This window comes from Trichosurus vulpecula, chromosome 4, assembly GCF_011100635.1.
Source record: "Trichosurus vulpecula isolate mTriVul1 chromosome 4, mTriVul1.pri, whole genome shotgun sequence".
NCBI lineage: Eukaryota > Metazoa > Chordata > Mammalia > Diprotodontia > Phalangeridae > Trichosurus > Trichosurus vulpecula.
This window is the reverse complement of record NC_050576.1, coordinates 429,090,668-429,106,822: the sequence shown is the minus strand read 5'-3', so window position 1 is coordinate 429,106,822 and position 16,155 is coordinate 429,090,668. Positions and strand designations below refer to the sequence as shown.

General features: G+C 38.2%; 1 protein-coding gene across 23 annotated transcripts in view; it reads left to right on the top strand.

Moving 5' to 3' along the window:
• Positions 1 to 15,804, top strand: part of MBNL1 (muscleblind like splicing regulator 1) — a 257,520-nt gene extending 241,716 nt beyond the window's left edge. For 10 of the 23 annotated variants that reach the window (XM_036755173.1, XM_036755159.1, XM_036755156.1 and 7 more), the window contains 5 exons: positions 149 to 302; positions 6,078 to 6,113; positions 6,840 to 6,934; positions 10,176 to 10,250; positions 13,187 to 15,804. In XM_036755173.1, coding sequence (XP_036611068.1) covers positions 149 to 302; positions 6,078 to 6,113; positions 6,840 to 6,934; positions 10,176 to 10,232 — 342 coding nt within the window. In that variant the 3' untranslated portion in view covers positions 10,233 to 10,250; positions 13,187 to 15,804. The remainder of the gene's footprint in view (positions 1 to 148; positions 303 to 6,077; positions 6,114 to 6,839; positions 6,935 to 10,175; positions 10,251 to 13,186) is intronic. The other 13 variants (XM_036755176.1, XM_036755161.1, XM_036755165.1 and 10 more) reach the window with 2 other exon arrangements.
• The last annotated feature ends 351 nt before the right edge of the window (positions 15,805 to 16,155 follow it).

The following is a 16,155-nucleotide window of genomic DNA, read 5'->3' as shown; positions in this document are numbered from 1 at the left end:
TTTTTGGTTAGTTAAGTCTGCTCTGCTGCTTGCTTGCTCATGGAAAAAGATGGTACTCCCTAACTATTTGAGCCTTCTACTGATTTTTTTTTCTTTTTCTTTTCTTTTTTTTACTGGTCTTTGTTTTTTATACTCATTCACCACACAGGGAATCCCTCAAGCTGTTCTTCCCCCATTACCAAAGAGGCCTGCTCTTGAAAAAACCAATGGTGCCACGGCGGTCTTTAACACTGGTATTTTCCAATACCAGCAGGCTCTTGCCAACATGCAGTTACAACAGCATACAGCCTTTCTCCCACCAGGTAAGGAGCTGGGGCTTTGCCTACAGAGAGTGGCCATGACCTTTCTGTAGCTTAGTTGGTTACACTGTGATGAAGCAGGCAATCTACATTCACAACCAGGTTTTTAGAACTAGACAAAACCAAATGTGGAAGTCCAATTTTGTTGTGATTGTTCAGTAAGAGAACAGGGACTTTGCATCTCATGCTGACTTCCCGTGAGATGATTTCTGTGGACTTTAGTATTTTTCTTAATGTATTATGGACTGTGTGAAATGGGTCCTTTTTAAAATGAACATTTAAATTAAGCTCTCATCTCTTTTTCCTCTCTTCTTACTGTCTGAATACCTATTTCATTTTATAATTTCTTGCTCCAAGACCTTTACCGATTTCATAATTGTTCATCAGGAATATATGAAGTGGCACCTTGTTAGAGGGTTGATTTTTCTGTTTTCGTTTATCTCCCTTGAAAGGTAGGTAGAGAAAAACTGAAGAGAGAAGATGGCACCAGCTATCCTATAGGTCTGCAAAGAGATTGTCCACTGATTCCAATCACTGTATTACCTTAAATAAACATGTTACTTACTGCTCTTTTTCTCTATTTGTCCCCATGAATATATAAAGCCAGGATCCCAGTTAATTTCAGACTCAACTAGAGACATAAACCCTCTGTCAATTTCCTTCAGTGGTTAAAACTCAAACATGGTTCCATTTTTCCCCCATTAAAGTAGCTGAAACTATAAATGAACATTTGAAAATGAATTTGTTTTCCTACCATGATTCCACTGAATATTTTTCAGAAAAATACTTATTAATTTAGTTCTGTAACATTATCATTTGTGATCTTGGAGAATTCCTAAAATGAACATGGGTTTATTATAGCTACAAGAAAGAAATAGTAGTTAGAGGACCCATCATAACAGTGTGGAAAAACTGGATAGAAGGGCCTACTGCAGCACATACTGGCTGTGTGACCTTGGTAAAGTCATGTACCTTCTCAGTGCCCCCAAGCAACACTATTTAGAGCAAGTGCCAGTCTGCATTGATGGAGGGAGTTTCCTCACTGGAAGCTTTCTATACCAAAGGAATCATGGATCCAACTTAAAAAAAAAAAAAAAAATATATATATATATATATATATATATATATATATATATGTATATATATACATATATATGTGTATACATGTACATGTGTGTATACATATATATATATATATGTATGTATGTATATCTACTGGTACTGCCCAATGTCAAAATTGCAGGTTAATTGACATATTTGTGAAAGAGGATTCTAATTCATGTCCTCCAGGCTTAAATAGGGGATGGCTATGTAAGCAAATTAATGTTGTTTAGTTGGTTTATCTCAATTCTTTAGTACAATTAAAGTTTTCTAGTTCTGAAACTGGGTGGGAAAACACTGTAGTTTGGACACTGGGTCAGTAAAGGATTCAAAATTTGAGTACATTTGAAACTTCATTATGGTAAAGAATTCAGCTGTCCATTTGCCGTGGATGTCCTACGTATTTCTGTATACCCTAAGGGGGGCACTCGAGGCCCTGGACACTCCAAGATGAGGGCAGTGGGACCCAAGTTCTGGCAGGTCCTATCAAGTTCAACAGGCTGTGTGTATGGCCCTAATGAGGTTGCTGCCTTTGGCTGGAACACTAGCCTCCCTCGGGTATGAGACTCTCATCACTAAAATGTTGCCCAGTGGGGGATGAATTTTTTCAGCAACATCAGCGCATAAAAACAACTGACTTTTACACATGAGGGATTGTCATCTGCATCTCACCTGTGAAATCACAGATTGCTGGTACATTTGTATCTGAAACATAAAATTTCTTCCTTGTTCCCTTGTTTTTCCCTTTCATTAGAAGTGTGTATATGTGTGCGTGTGCGTGTGTGTGTGTGTGTGTGTGTGTGTGTGTGTTCCAAAGGTCTTAGGTCATTTTTAAGCTTTTGAAGGTTACAACTGTCCTAAGACTTTTGGGACAACCTGTACAGATGTATATCACACATACGACACACATATTTGCATATACATATATATATTCAGATATGCACATGAATATATGCACATAAATACACATATGCATATACATCCATCCATCTATCCATCTCTATATTTAAACTAACAATAGCTACCATTTACATAGAGTTCCCTTTGTGCCAGGCACTCTGCTATGTGCTTTATGATTATTATCTCATAGCAGAAGGTAGGATTTTATCAACCCCATTTTATAGATTAGAAAACCAAGGCAAACAGGGATTACATGCCTTGCCCAAGGTCACACATCTAATAAGTGTCTGAGGCCGGATTTGATTTTGGGTCTTCCTGACTCCAGGCCCACAGCTCTAGCCACTGTGCTACCAAGCTGCCCCTAAATAAATAAACATTATAGATGCCTCCATTTTGAAAAGTACCATCCTACAAATTATTTTCCCCTTTCCTTGCCAATGCACAATCAGGAAACAGTTTAGAAAATCAGAGGGAGGTAGCTTAGCATAGTGGATGTCTGGGTTACTGTAGCCAGGACCCCTCTAGGAAAACCTCTAAGACTCTAAATTGCAGAGAAGGGTCCCCTTGTGGAGGGAGGTTCTTTACCTGGGAGCTTGCTGTACAAGCCAAATGACAAGTCCAGGCCCTGTCCTTCCATCAGAACAAAAAATTGGTTTTAAAAGAGACATTCTCTCATAAATTCTCAATTTGGCTACTTAATTGAAGGGAAAATGGTCTTGGAAGGGCAGTTTTGCCTTAGGCTGGAGAGTGAGGGAGAGCGTTTAAGCAGCCAGTGTGCTATTTATCCCTCCTTGTTAACAAACCATCCACTGGAAGTAAAGAGGTATATTAAGGGTCTTTCACAGGGGCTTGTTTTATGCGCAAATGGCTCCTCCAGTATCAGGTTTTTCTTCTTGGTGAATTATTGCCTCTAGCAAGTATCCTCCTTGCTGCCTTACGTTCATCTGTGGCTGATCCCTCCCCAAAGTGTCTACACACATTGTAATCTTCAAAATGAAAAGCTTTACAGTTCCGTATTAGAAAGCGGTCGCAAAGCTAACTGTTTTTTAATTGTGCATGGAATGACGTAATGCGGTAGATGAGTTATAACATGGAAATAGACGCGGAATAATGAAAAATATCTAATACTCCACAACCTTTAAGCTGCTCTTACCAGTAAATACCCCTTCTCCATATCCATTTGCTTTCCCGCCTCCGTCAGAGTAATTAGAAGAACTAATGAATTTCCGCTCCCTGCCCCACAGCCTTAAATTTAGCTCATGGTTTTGTCTTGCATTAGCTTCCACATTATTACTAGTATAAATCACTTCTGTATCTGTTTTCTTCTGAAAAGACAGTGTCTCTGAAGCACTGCAAACCAGAATAATGGGGCATAACCCCCAGACACCCCCAATCATAGCCTACAGTGGCATCTTATTCTACCTTGGAAAATCTTTCCCTTGATACACGACCAGCACTCCTGGCTTTCCTGATATCCCATTGGCCCATTTTATGAACCACCAATGAAAATCCTGTGCACATCTCCATTTTTTCACTGACTTACTCCCTTATCGGGTATGGTCTTCTTAACCATGCATGTGTCCCTCTGAAGGGAAAAGAGCAGATGAGACATGGGAGGCAGGGAGAAATGATGCACGTTCCTGGAACTCAGAATGCGTTTTCTCATAAAAACCTTCCTATACATGCTGATTCACAGATTTCTGCTCTTAGATGATGATAGACTTCAAGCTGGAAGGACCCTTAGAGATGATAGACTCCAAATCACTCCTTTTTACAGATGTGAAAATAGAGGCCCAGAGAGATTAACTAGATTACTTATAGTCGTAAAGAGAGTGAGTAGCAAGGTAGAAATTTGAACCCAAGTCTCCAGGTTCTAAATCTAATACTGTTCCCCACTGGCCACTTTGATTCCCAGCATTCTAGAGTATTTTCAGTGCTCTAGCTTTCTTAAAGCAACAAGGTGAGCATTGGACTTGGAGGCATAGAGTCCAGTCCCTGGACAGGGCTCCATCCCTTGCAATGTGTGTGACCTTGTGGCTCTTTCTCAGCCCTGTTTTATGTATTTATAAAATGAGGCTCATAATCCTTGCTCAGACCAATTTATCGGGCTATATCACAGAGAAAATTGTTTTGTAACCATAAAGCAGTATACCAATGAGATAATGGCCATAATAGTAATAAACAATAATAACTCATATTTCTATACTGCCTTAAGTTTTATAGATAACTATTTATTATCACTACCATTCTAATTCAGGTGCAATATGAGTTAAACTTTTTTTTGAGCTTGCCTAGGAACATAACCACCTCGTATGAAACTGCTTCTATGGGAAAAATGCTTCTGCCTCCCAAACCATTACACAGCAGCAGTCAGCATGTCAGTATGAGCTTTCTTTGAGTATTCTCCCTTAACTGTGACAACAGCCTCCCTGCTGCCCTTCTCACTATGGCCACGCTCATTTGGTGTTCTCATTTACGATATTGTTCTGAAGGGCTGCTTCTGGAAAGATTCCACTAGCAGATGCTTTTGGAAGGAAAATTGATCCCAGGTGCCATGAGCAGGTCGTATATAAGATGCAAGATGCCACATTTCAGGGTTGAAAAATAGCATCATTTTATCTTTTTATATCCAGCTACTTAAAAGGTCTCTGTCTTAACAAAAGTCATTTTGCATATGGGAAAATGCCTATTCCTGGAGGGTTTTTAAAAAGTGAATTAGATTTTCATTGCTCATGTGTCAAGGGAAAAAAAAAGAGGGCTGCTTGGTATTTATCCTATTTCTTTTGACATATGCTGGTGGAAGGATTTGTGAGTAATAATGGTGAGGCCTTATCTGCTCACTGCTTAACCTTACTTGTTTTCCCCAAAGCATGCATCGTAAGGCTTGCATTGAAGTCCAGTCACTTTTTAAAGTATCATAAACTCAGCAAAATGTCCACATTGATATGCCTGCCATGGATGTGTCAGTGCTCTCCTGGTAATGTAAGCCCTAGTACAAGAGGTTGGGTCTGTGTAAGACCAAACTTCTTTTTATTATCCTGTTGTCTTTAAATTCTTCATCTGAGGAAATTCAGACGTGTTTTCGACTTTTTGCTCAGTTTATACTGCATGTTGTCTTCATATCTTAGTTCACAAGTGTAGAAAATGGTTGCATTCACCTCCACCACCACCAACTAACCCCACTCCCTGCACAGCCCCATACCCAGGTGATGTGTCTCTATCATGCCAGGCCCTAAGGACCAAGGACAAGGAAGTAAGCATATTGGAATCCCCTTACTTCTGCTTCGTTGATCTCACTATGTTGTTAACTCGATTTTGTCTATGGTACTCTTTAATGTTTTGTGAGAAAATTACATCTTGAATTATTTAATTTAAGCCAATCCAAAGAAAGAGTTAATGCATTATTACTGTACACCCAGATCCAGGAAAGTGAGCCATTAGAATACCATTCTTTGGACAGTAGCCTAGAAATGTTTGGTTCCCCCACTCCCATAATGTTTAGTTATGAAGCGATGCTAGACAGCAGTAAGGAGAAGCAGAAGTGGACCAGCCCCTTCTTACGTTGGCTTTTAATCTTCCCTTGGGACCAGGGCTAACATATCACTCACTGGGCCATTGTATGATTGGATTGTGCTGATGGTTACATGCCACTGTTCCCATAATAACATTTTTGTTTCTTCTTTGTTCAAAAGAATTTCCTAATTACACGTGTGATGGGTTGTTTTAATTCTTTTCCCTTTTCAAATCCACCTTCCTGTTGCAATGCATGATGGGCAGGCTCAATCTTGTGCATGACACCCGCTACAAGTGTTGGTAGGTGCCAGCTTCATTTCTTGATTATCTTCAACTGGTGGTATACCCCACAGCCCCTCAAAATCCACTGCTAGTTTAACACGTGTGGCTCTTGGGCAGATCAGTTCCCCCTGTACTGACAAATGCCTGTCAATTAAATGCAGTTCATCTCTTTAATTGACATAGATCAAGTAAATCCAGTAATCGGTGTTTTCCTTTACACACGATAGTGGTTTTTCTGGTCATCTTTTTGGTGGATTTTGATTGGACTGTGGGTTCTGGTATTTTTAAAAAATCTATCTCATAAAAGTAATATATTGTGTTATCATTATAGTAGTTAATATGGTAATAGACTTTTATTCAAATAGAGTTTACATGCTTTAGTAAACACCTGTGTTTTCACTGAGATTTTGAATGTCTAAATGTGAGCTCATTTTAAGTTTCTTAAGTTGACTTAGCCAAGTAAAGCTGTTTGTGTTGTTTTCCTGATTTGATGGTAACAAGCTTTTTTTCCCCTTTTTTTCTCTTTCATTTTTCCCTCCCCTTGCCCCTTCCTCCTGTCATCCTCCTCCCCGGAATGTTGTCCTGCTTTGCACTGTGATTGCATGTCATTGCTGGTGACGACGCCTCGTCACGTGGCTTACTGCTGTGGTAAATGCCCTGCCCGATGGTCCTCCCCATGTTATCATGGTTTCCATGCTGCTACACTCTTCTGTATGTTTGCTTATATGATTTTCCCTCCGAAAGTTCCCATGGTGCACGGTGCTACGCCAGCCACTGTGTCCGCTACAACAACATCCGCCACAAGTGTTCCCTTCGCTGCATCAGCCACAGCCAACCAGGTTTGCTAATTTACAGCTTTGTTTCTTTAAAAAAAATAAAAACCAAAACCCACAACTCTAATGGGGCTCAGTCCAGCAACCCTTGTGCACGTTGCGCTCCCATTGAGGAGCCATACGTCCGTGAGGGCTGGGGGTGGTGCTTTTAATAAGCATGGGGGTCTCAAATATTCCTCTTGTTGGCCTATACCTTCTTTCTCTGATGAGTGGCAGAATGCTTTTGTGCCTTGGCTCGGTGCTCCAAGGGTATTGCAGCAACATTCGGAAAGGAAATTGGATTTACACTCGCATTTCTGACTTGGTCTGAACATTTTGTGCAGAGATTCCGAGCACCGGAAGAAGGGCTCAGATGGTATTCCTCCAACTGCACATGAGGAAAAACTCATTTGGTGCAGGGTATCTTTCAGTTCACACCCGCACTATTCTTCAAAGAAACAGTGCGGAAAGAGAGAAATACTGACATCCATTCTTTATGCCACAAATGACCACACTTGTAAACTGAGTTCTTTAAAAATGACCCCATTGGGTTCAATAGATACATTGAAAGGCTGCCTGTTGAAAGGAAATGCTCAGGTTTCATATAGCATCTCTGAAGAGATTTGTGGAATCTCCAGGGATTCAGAGGGAAGAATCTTACCTTAAATAGTCCTTAAAGGGCATCAGAATGTTATGCCACAATTGGTATGTTCACTGGTTTCTCATCTGCTATTAATCATAGAGATTTATGGAGTTATGGGATGAGATCTATGACCAGCCCTTTGAAATAGAAAGTTCCCGTGTCCAGAATTGGTGCTTCATGATGGAGCAGCTAAGAAAAGAACAGAACATTCTAGGTGAAAAGAGTCATTAATTGCATTATTTAGCTTTGAAGTTACAAAATAAAATATCTTCTTGGTTACTCCTTATGAAAGAAAAGTTCTGTAGGAAGAGTGTCCTTTAGACAAAATTTACAGTCATACACCATTGGAGACCTCTTGAGTTTTAAGGCAGGTGCAGATAAAGTACTTGATGAGAGAGAGCTACAATTCCATGGGATGCAAAAACCGTAGAGAGAAGGGAAGGCCATGTGAAGGTCAAAAGAATGTGGAGTTATTGGTAGGAGTTTGCGCTGGATTTTTCAGTACACAGTGTACTTTCAAACTGTAACTAGGGTGGAGTAAGAGGGTTTTGCCAGAGGGCATTGAATTTACTAGGTGCTGACTAAACTTGCTGTATAAAAGCAGCAGTGTTTTGTACTTAGCATGACTAATTTAGTAATTGAAGAAGCTACCAGATGATGAGCTCAGGTCAATTCCTTTCCCCATCACCCAAAACCATCTTCCCCTCAACCTCAGTGGAAGATTCACTTTAGGCTTCCCGATCCAGGAATAATTTGTAGAACTTGCCCCGGACTCCAAATTTCTCAGTTATAAATCAATCTACCCTCAACAAATAATGCTAAGATAATAATAAAGTCATTTTTGTCTTTTTTTCAAAACTCTGTCAGACAAACTTTAAAGAGTTCTTAGCAAAAAAACCATTTACTTTTCTTTTTTAATGAAATCTTGTCACAATACCTTCCCCTCATCCCCAGTTCCACGAACCCGTTAGACTCATTTACAAGAACGCTAGCTGGAGCATATGTGGCATTTCAGGAAGCAGTCTCTAGAAGACATTTCTTAATGCATCTAAAGTGGCTTGTTTACTGTAAAGATCAATGAATCGAAACTTCTTTGTCCCATGTGCCATGTATGACCACAGAATTGCTGGTGTAAGCAGAACCACGGCAAAACAAATTTCCACATTCCCTTCACCATCTGGGCTCTAGGAACACTTCAATTTTTTGCATTTTGCTATGACCATTTCACGCATAACTTTCTTGGGCTCCTCATAACATGGTAAAATATTGAGACCAAAAAATGAAAAGTTAGATATACATATATATGCCCATATATATTATATCTACATATACATAGTGATGTATATGCTTACAGTATGTCAGCAATGCTGGGGAATAGCCATTGCCACCACATGTAACCTGCATGCATGGAGAAAGTTCTCTCTGGCCCTTCCTCGGTATTGAGGGTACTGAAGGTCCCTGGTATGTTTCTGCAGTCCCATTCTTGATGCTCCTACACGGTTGGGTACAACATCCTGTCCTGCAACAGCAGGGAAAATGGTATGAGAAGCTTCGTTTTGTTTGGAGCCCATTTAGTGCTACCTGCCAATGTTGTGATATTGTGTCAAGATGTCATTTGAAGGAGGAACATCCAAGGAGAAATCAAACCAGTTGCCCCAGCAGGATAGACAGTGACACTTAATGGCCCCCTTGCCTTTGCATTTGGGAAAATGCTTTCACATCTCTCACCTCCTTTTTGTCCTCTCAGCCATCCTATGGGATCTGCAGGCCAAGGATAATTTTCTCTATTTTCACTGATGAGAAAATTTAGACTAGGAAAGATGAAAGGACGGGACCTCTAGATGACACATTGAAAAGCCAAGAGGAGGTGTCATGAGTTCTCCAGGACCGTTTCCAGTAGGCTATGCTGCCTTCCTCAGTTTAACTCCTCCAAGTTTTGCTCTAGACGAAGTTAAAACTACAAATTGAAAGTTCACCGCTCTTTTGAATAGTGGAAGCTAGCTACTTTCACATCTATTTTTTACTGCATCGTATCTCACTTCCTCTACTATTGTTCTGTTTGAAATGGGACTAAACATGCAATTAAGATATAAAAGTAATTTTTTTGGAAAGTTCCACTTGCAAATTGTCTAGAGCCTTGAGTGGCCATGCTTTCTGCGGCTCTATTACAACTCATGGCTGCATTTTGGGGGTCCAGTTTTGCAACATTTGCAGACATGTTCAGAGAGAGAATGTCTGAAATTGGATGCACAATTTAAGCAAAACATTCTTCTTCCTCATTGTTTTCCAAGTCAAGGAAATCTCAGATGTGTATAGGCCAACAAAAAGGGACTGCACTGCATGAACTTTTGTAATTTAACTTCTTTTACTTCTAAACGACTGGTAACACTTATCTACATTTGTGGAGTAGTACTTACTTAACACAATGATTTGTTAAACCAAGGAAAAATGAAGTTGCTACTTTGGCATTCATGACGTTACCTTATGGTTCTATTGATTGAGAACTATCACCTCACAGCTGAACTTCACTTTTCTTACAACTTAATAATGATGCGATAGTTATCTTGCTTGGTTGTTGGCTGGCTTGCATGGGTCATTCATTAAAAATGATTTTTTATTTGCTAGATACCCATAATATCTGCCGAACATCTGACTAGCCACAAGTATGTTACCCAGATGTAGAAATTTCATCACCAAACAGTAAGTTTCTCATCCTCTCTATGTAGCTGTGTATTTCCTGTAATTCTTAAAGATTACATAAGCGTGCAATATTGCTATTAAAAGATGTTAGATATGTTCTGAAAAGGGGAAAAATCCATTTACTTTTTAATTGCCCTTATGTTTTGTATCACAGATATCTGGATAGTTAATGTAGACACATCTAGAAGTTATAATGATTCTTAAAATAAAAATCATAATAGAAAGGAGAAAGAAACAAAGCAAACCAAGATGAAATAAAATTTTTATATTATGAAATTACTATAAGAAGAGAGGAAAAAATTGAAACCTAATTCTAATTCTGAGGCAAAATTTAGAACTATAGAGCCCTAATTTATTATTTAGATTTATTGCCTCAGAATTTAAGAGTACTAAAAAGATAATGAATATATATGTACATATGTGTGTGTGTGTAACTGTGTCCCCATATCTGCACTGTATTCAAAGTATATTCATCATTTAATCCAAAACTATTTATTAAGCTGTTGGTATGTGCGGGGCACTGTGTTTTTGCCCTGGGCAAACAAAGGAAGGTAAATGCAGTCCCTACCCTCAAGGAATTCACCTTCTAATGGGAGAGAGCACACATAAATAACAGAGAAGATGCAGGTAATAGCAGAGGGGAACAAGGACATACGGCCATTGTTTTTTAAGCAAACAAGCATACAACCAATCGAGTCTTGTCCCTTTTGAGTTAATCATGTTGTGAAGCTGAACCCTTATTCCAACAATGCAGAACCAACATTGCTCAACCCTCTTTTTGGACCTCACCTTTGGTATGGTCTTCAGAGAAGCCTCTTGGACCATTTTTGTTTGTTTGTTTTTAACATCTCCAATGACAGTAAAGTCTTTGGACTCAGAAGATAAGGATAACTTTTGAGAACAAGGAGATTTCATGCAAGTCAGCAAGCTTTTATTAAGCACCCACTGTGTCCGGGTACTGTGCTAAGCACTGGAGATGCAAAAAAAAAAGACCCAAACAGTCCTATCCTTAAGCAGCTCCCAATCTAATAGGGGAGACAAGACAAAAACAACACGCTGAATTGGAGGGAAGCGACGGAGGGAAGGGATCCTTCCTTGAAGGAAGCCAGGAGGCATATCTGTTGAATCAGGTGAATAATCAGGCTTGGTCTTACCCCTTCGGGTGAACAGTTGCATGATTATGCATTCATGAGGCTGGCCTTCTTGTGTGGCTTGAATACTGGCTCTGATGGTAATTACATTGTTGGAATATGTGTCTAGACTCTGAGTGACTATTTTGAAAGGCACAACACTCATCTTGATGGGTAAGTTATAGCATGTTAAAAAAAATAGTCCTATTCCTGTTACTTTACGTATCTGATGTGTATATTTTGTCTATAGATGCAGGTAGCTAGCTATAAGTTTTAAAATTTAGCTAAATATTGAAGTCCATCTGCAATAGAAGAATCACAAAAAAATTAAAGATCCATTTATTTTTCTTTCTCAAGAATAATTTTTTATTAACACAAGCAAGATTTTAGGTATCACAATTTCTTAGAAAGTGTCCATTCCAAAATTATTATACTTCTCATTAGGAAGCCTTTTTCAGTAGCTGAGCCAGCTTAGTTGCATGGTGGATAGAGTGCTGGGTCTGGGATCAGGCAGACCTAAGTCAGAATTCTGTCTCGGAAACTTATTAATATCTGTGACCCTGGGCAAAAGTCACTTTACTTCTTTTTGCCTCAGTTTCCTCAAACGTAAAAGGTTAATGATAATAATAGCACTTACTTCATAGGGTTGTTGAAACAAGTGACATAAAGTTCTGTAGAAATGCAAGCTGATGAGCATAGTGGTAGGAAACTGTATCAGTGTTTCCACTTTGACTCAGATTACAGGGATTATTGAAATTGTAGACATGATCTGTCATTTTATAGATGAAAAAATGAATGGCAAGAGAAATGAAATGAAATTGCTTACACAGGGTCACCCGGGACATTAGCAGCAGAGCAGACATTTGAACCCAAGACCCTGACTCTGAGCTCCGTGCTTCTCCCTCTCCCCACCCCCACAGTCCATTGTACCTTGCTGGCTAAATGGATGATCTACTGTGAGAATGTGGATGACCACAGTGGCACAAATATGTCATGACACAATAAGGCAGCGTTTCCTCCATTCACTGGCTTCAAGTCATGTCAGCCTCCCGGACGGCCTCATCTCTAAAATAATGTGTCTTGACCAGATTATCTCCCAGGTCTACTGCTATTCTGAAGGACCAGAGAAAGAATGATAAACTCGACTGTGTCTGCTCTCCCACTGAATTGTGTTTAATGGCAGCTGATTAAAACATTCATTTGATGAGCAAGGAACCCCAGTAAAAAGCGCACCCTGCTAATTAATCGATGGATGTTGGTATAAGACCAGCAGGCCCCAAATTGTCCAAGATTTCTTTCTGAGCTTTAGAAAGAAAATTTGCATTATTTATAGTGATAAAAAAGTATTTTTTTCCTGCCAAAGTCCATTATTCTTGAGCTTATTAAGCCGCTAATTAATACAATTGGTTTCTTGTTGAAACACAGTGCATTATTCCATAAATTTCTAATTGCAAGGAGTCCAATCATTTTTCCTGAAACACAGCTCTGTATAGGCTGGGCCTTACTTAACACCAGTATTGGGGGTGACACCTGTGTGCCTTCTCTAATTGTAAGGGACCTTGGTCCCTGACTCCTGGATAGTTTGGGAGCGTGGACTGCAAAACTGTCTAGAACCATGCCAGGTTTCACTTGTTTACAATGCTGGGACCATTCTGGTAAAAACAGATGTGTTTCACATCAACAAATTGCCTATCCTTTCAGAAGAAATCTTTAAAAGACACCAGGGAATGCATTGGGGGAGTATGAAGGGTTCTGCCGAGACATTTTATTCAACACGATTCTTCTTCCCCTCCCTCTTTTTTATAGATCATACTAAAGAGAAGAGGACAGTGTGCTTGGTTAGAATAAAGGACGAGGTCGTTAGCCATAATGTATATACTGTCAAGCAACACACCCAGCCAAACCCTCAGCTGTAAAGCATCCACCTATTGCATGTTATCAAGATGAAAAGACAACATGGAAACCCACTGCACACTGTTGCCTAGATACTTTGTATATTGAATTGATATTTGTGCTGAGGTGATCTTAATGTCTAAAAGAACAACATTGTCTCTCTTTTCTAGCACAGAGAGATGCATATGTATTTTGGTATGCATCCACCTAGTTAATTTCCTACATACTCACGCCATCTTGAAAAGACAGACTATGGTGTAACCATGATTCTATCATGTATTGGTACGTCTGTAGACCAAGATATAATTTTTTAAAAAAAATAAGTTTATTTCTTTCAAGGTTTACAAATAACAAAGGTGCACCTTGTATTTAAAATTGCCATTATAGACGAAAGTGTGCATGCACAGTCATTTTTGTTGAAGAGTAATATTTTTAATGTAATAGATTGTAAGAGGTGGCGAGGGAGGGATCTGACAGAGATGAATGTGCCAAGCAAAACCATAGCTGTGTATATTTAAAGCACATCATGGCTTTAAGAACCATGTTGTTGAAGATTCTCATGAAGTGCCATAGACTGTACATCAAAGTAGAGTATTATTTCTTCAGTGTTATTATTTTCAGAGCCACATTTTGTTGCTTACTCGCTAATACCAATCAGTCAAAGGGCACCATTCTTTTTTCGAAACCAAAGCTGTCTCAGAAATGGCCCACTTAACCTTAACAGTAACCATAGGCAGCACAAGACAAACTCTCAAATAAACACAGAAAACTCACACATACTGGAGATATATAGAGAGATAGATATATATAGATTATATATAAAATTATTTTAATGCATTGTAGTGTAATATTTATGCATATTATACTGTATAACATGATACTCAAAAAAAACAAAAGGGAAATGCCATTTCTGAGACACGATAACAAGAAAACAATGTTTGAGGAACTTGTTTTGCTTCTATTTATAGCCTCTGTCAAAAGTCAAAAGACTATAAATGCTTTGCAAAAATAGTTTCACTTTGTTTCCATTCTTCATTACAGTCACATTCAAAATGGTGACTCTAAACAAAGAGGAAGGCAGCAGCAATGTCATTGGATGCATGTTAAACCAAAATATTAAAAAAAATGGTAAAGGTTTAATTAAGTAGTAATTGGGCGGGTTAAGTACTTGGGTGAATTTTATATGTGATTTTTTTTTCTTTTTTGTTTCTGTTTTGTTTTGATTAACTGCTTATAGCCTTAGAAAGCCTTTTACAAAATTAAAAATATATATAGATGTGCATTCAGTTTTTAAAAATAGATTCATCCAAAGGAATTCCTTTTTTCTTTCTTTTTTTGTGGTTTGGATGTTGCAGCTAGTAGAGGATATACATATATGTATATGTACGGATATATATGTATATGTATAATTTTTTGCCTGTTCAGCAATTCTGAGTGTTGCTGAAATGGGGGCCAGGTCACTAGTAGTATGGTGTGGAATGGAAGAGGAGGAGGTTCCGTTATAGAACCTTCCATACTTCCACGTTTACGGCAAGTTTTTATGCTCGAGAGATACGCTTTCTAGTATAAGAATGATGTGTTGATTTCACTGATTGTACTGTACATCTATTAAAGCCTTAGATTATTACATTACGGGTTGGACCCCATACCAATGTAATTTCAATCGTGTTAAGAAAGTTTAGGTGACTTCACATGTTATTGTAGCTAGTTTCATTATAGAATATTACTTATTTTCCTTGTTAAAATGTAGATTTTAATTTCCTACATTTATTAAAATTGTTTTCATTTTCTATTAACAATTGAATACCATTTCAGTTTATAAAATTTTGTTTTATTAGATTTTACTGATGAATTTTCAAAATACAAAAAAATAGTTTTTTTTTCTTTCATAACATACTCAGTTTTGAATTACATGTAGTGTCATATAAGGATTCGTATTATTGTTAAACTAAATGATTTATATTTTACGGATTTAATATTACAGTGTAAGAATGTCAGTCATTGTTAGTTCTTGTCTAGTTTTCATTAAAAGAACAAAGATCTTTTATATGGATATCTTATAATTATATAATCATTGCTAAGTAAGAAGTTAAGTTGTTGCTATAGCAACAATCCTGGCAGACAATTGAGTAATATTTTGATGATTTATTTTGTTTGTAATTAGTTATTATAAGAAAATCTAGATCCTAGATATTAGAATAAAATTTATTTTCTACTGTATCCATTTCAAATGTTTAAGTATTGTTTAAATATTTTTTGAAATCCCTGAATATCAGGCCTTGTTATAATTAAGCTGCATAATCGATAGATCAAGGGACTTTTTGTTGATAATCCAAATACTCAAAAGTTTACGTAACAAGAATTTTAGTGTGTGCAAACTCTTGAGGGTTGATTATGCTGCAGCTTACCATGTTGGAACGTTGAGGAAAGAAGGTTGACTTTTTGCACTTCTGTATATAGTCAAAAAAAAAAAGAGAGAAACCTGTATAATAGTGAGATCTTATTTTGAATAAAAACGTCTATAATTACAAGGAGTTTTGTTAAGGCTAATAAAAAAAATGACAGGCTGAGCAAAATTGCTTGCAAAAGTGGCAGAGTTAGCACTCCAAACCCCTCCCAAAAAAGTGGCTTTGCTTTTTGTGGACAGCTTGTAGTTTGCCAGGATTTTTTCAGCTGGAAAGATAGGCCATCCTTCCAAGATCTCATGACTGACAACCGCTCCACTGGTCCCAATATGCCTGAAGATCATTGCCAAAAATAGCAGGTACTTATTTCAACCATTATGGTGAAATCATGGATCAGATAGTCCTTACATTATTCAAAACTACTGCATGTTTAAACTATCAAAAAAATAAAGAGAACTATATTAAGAATATATGCTA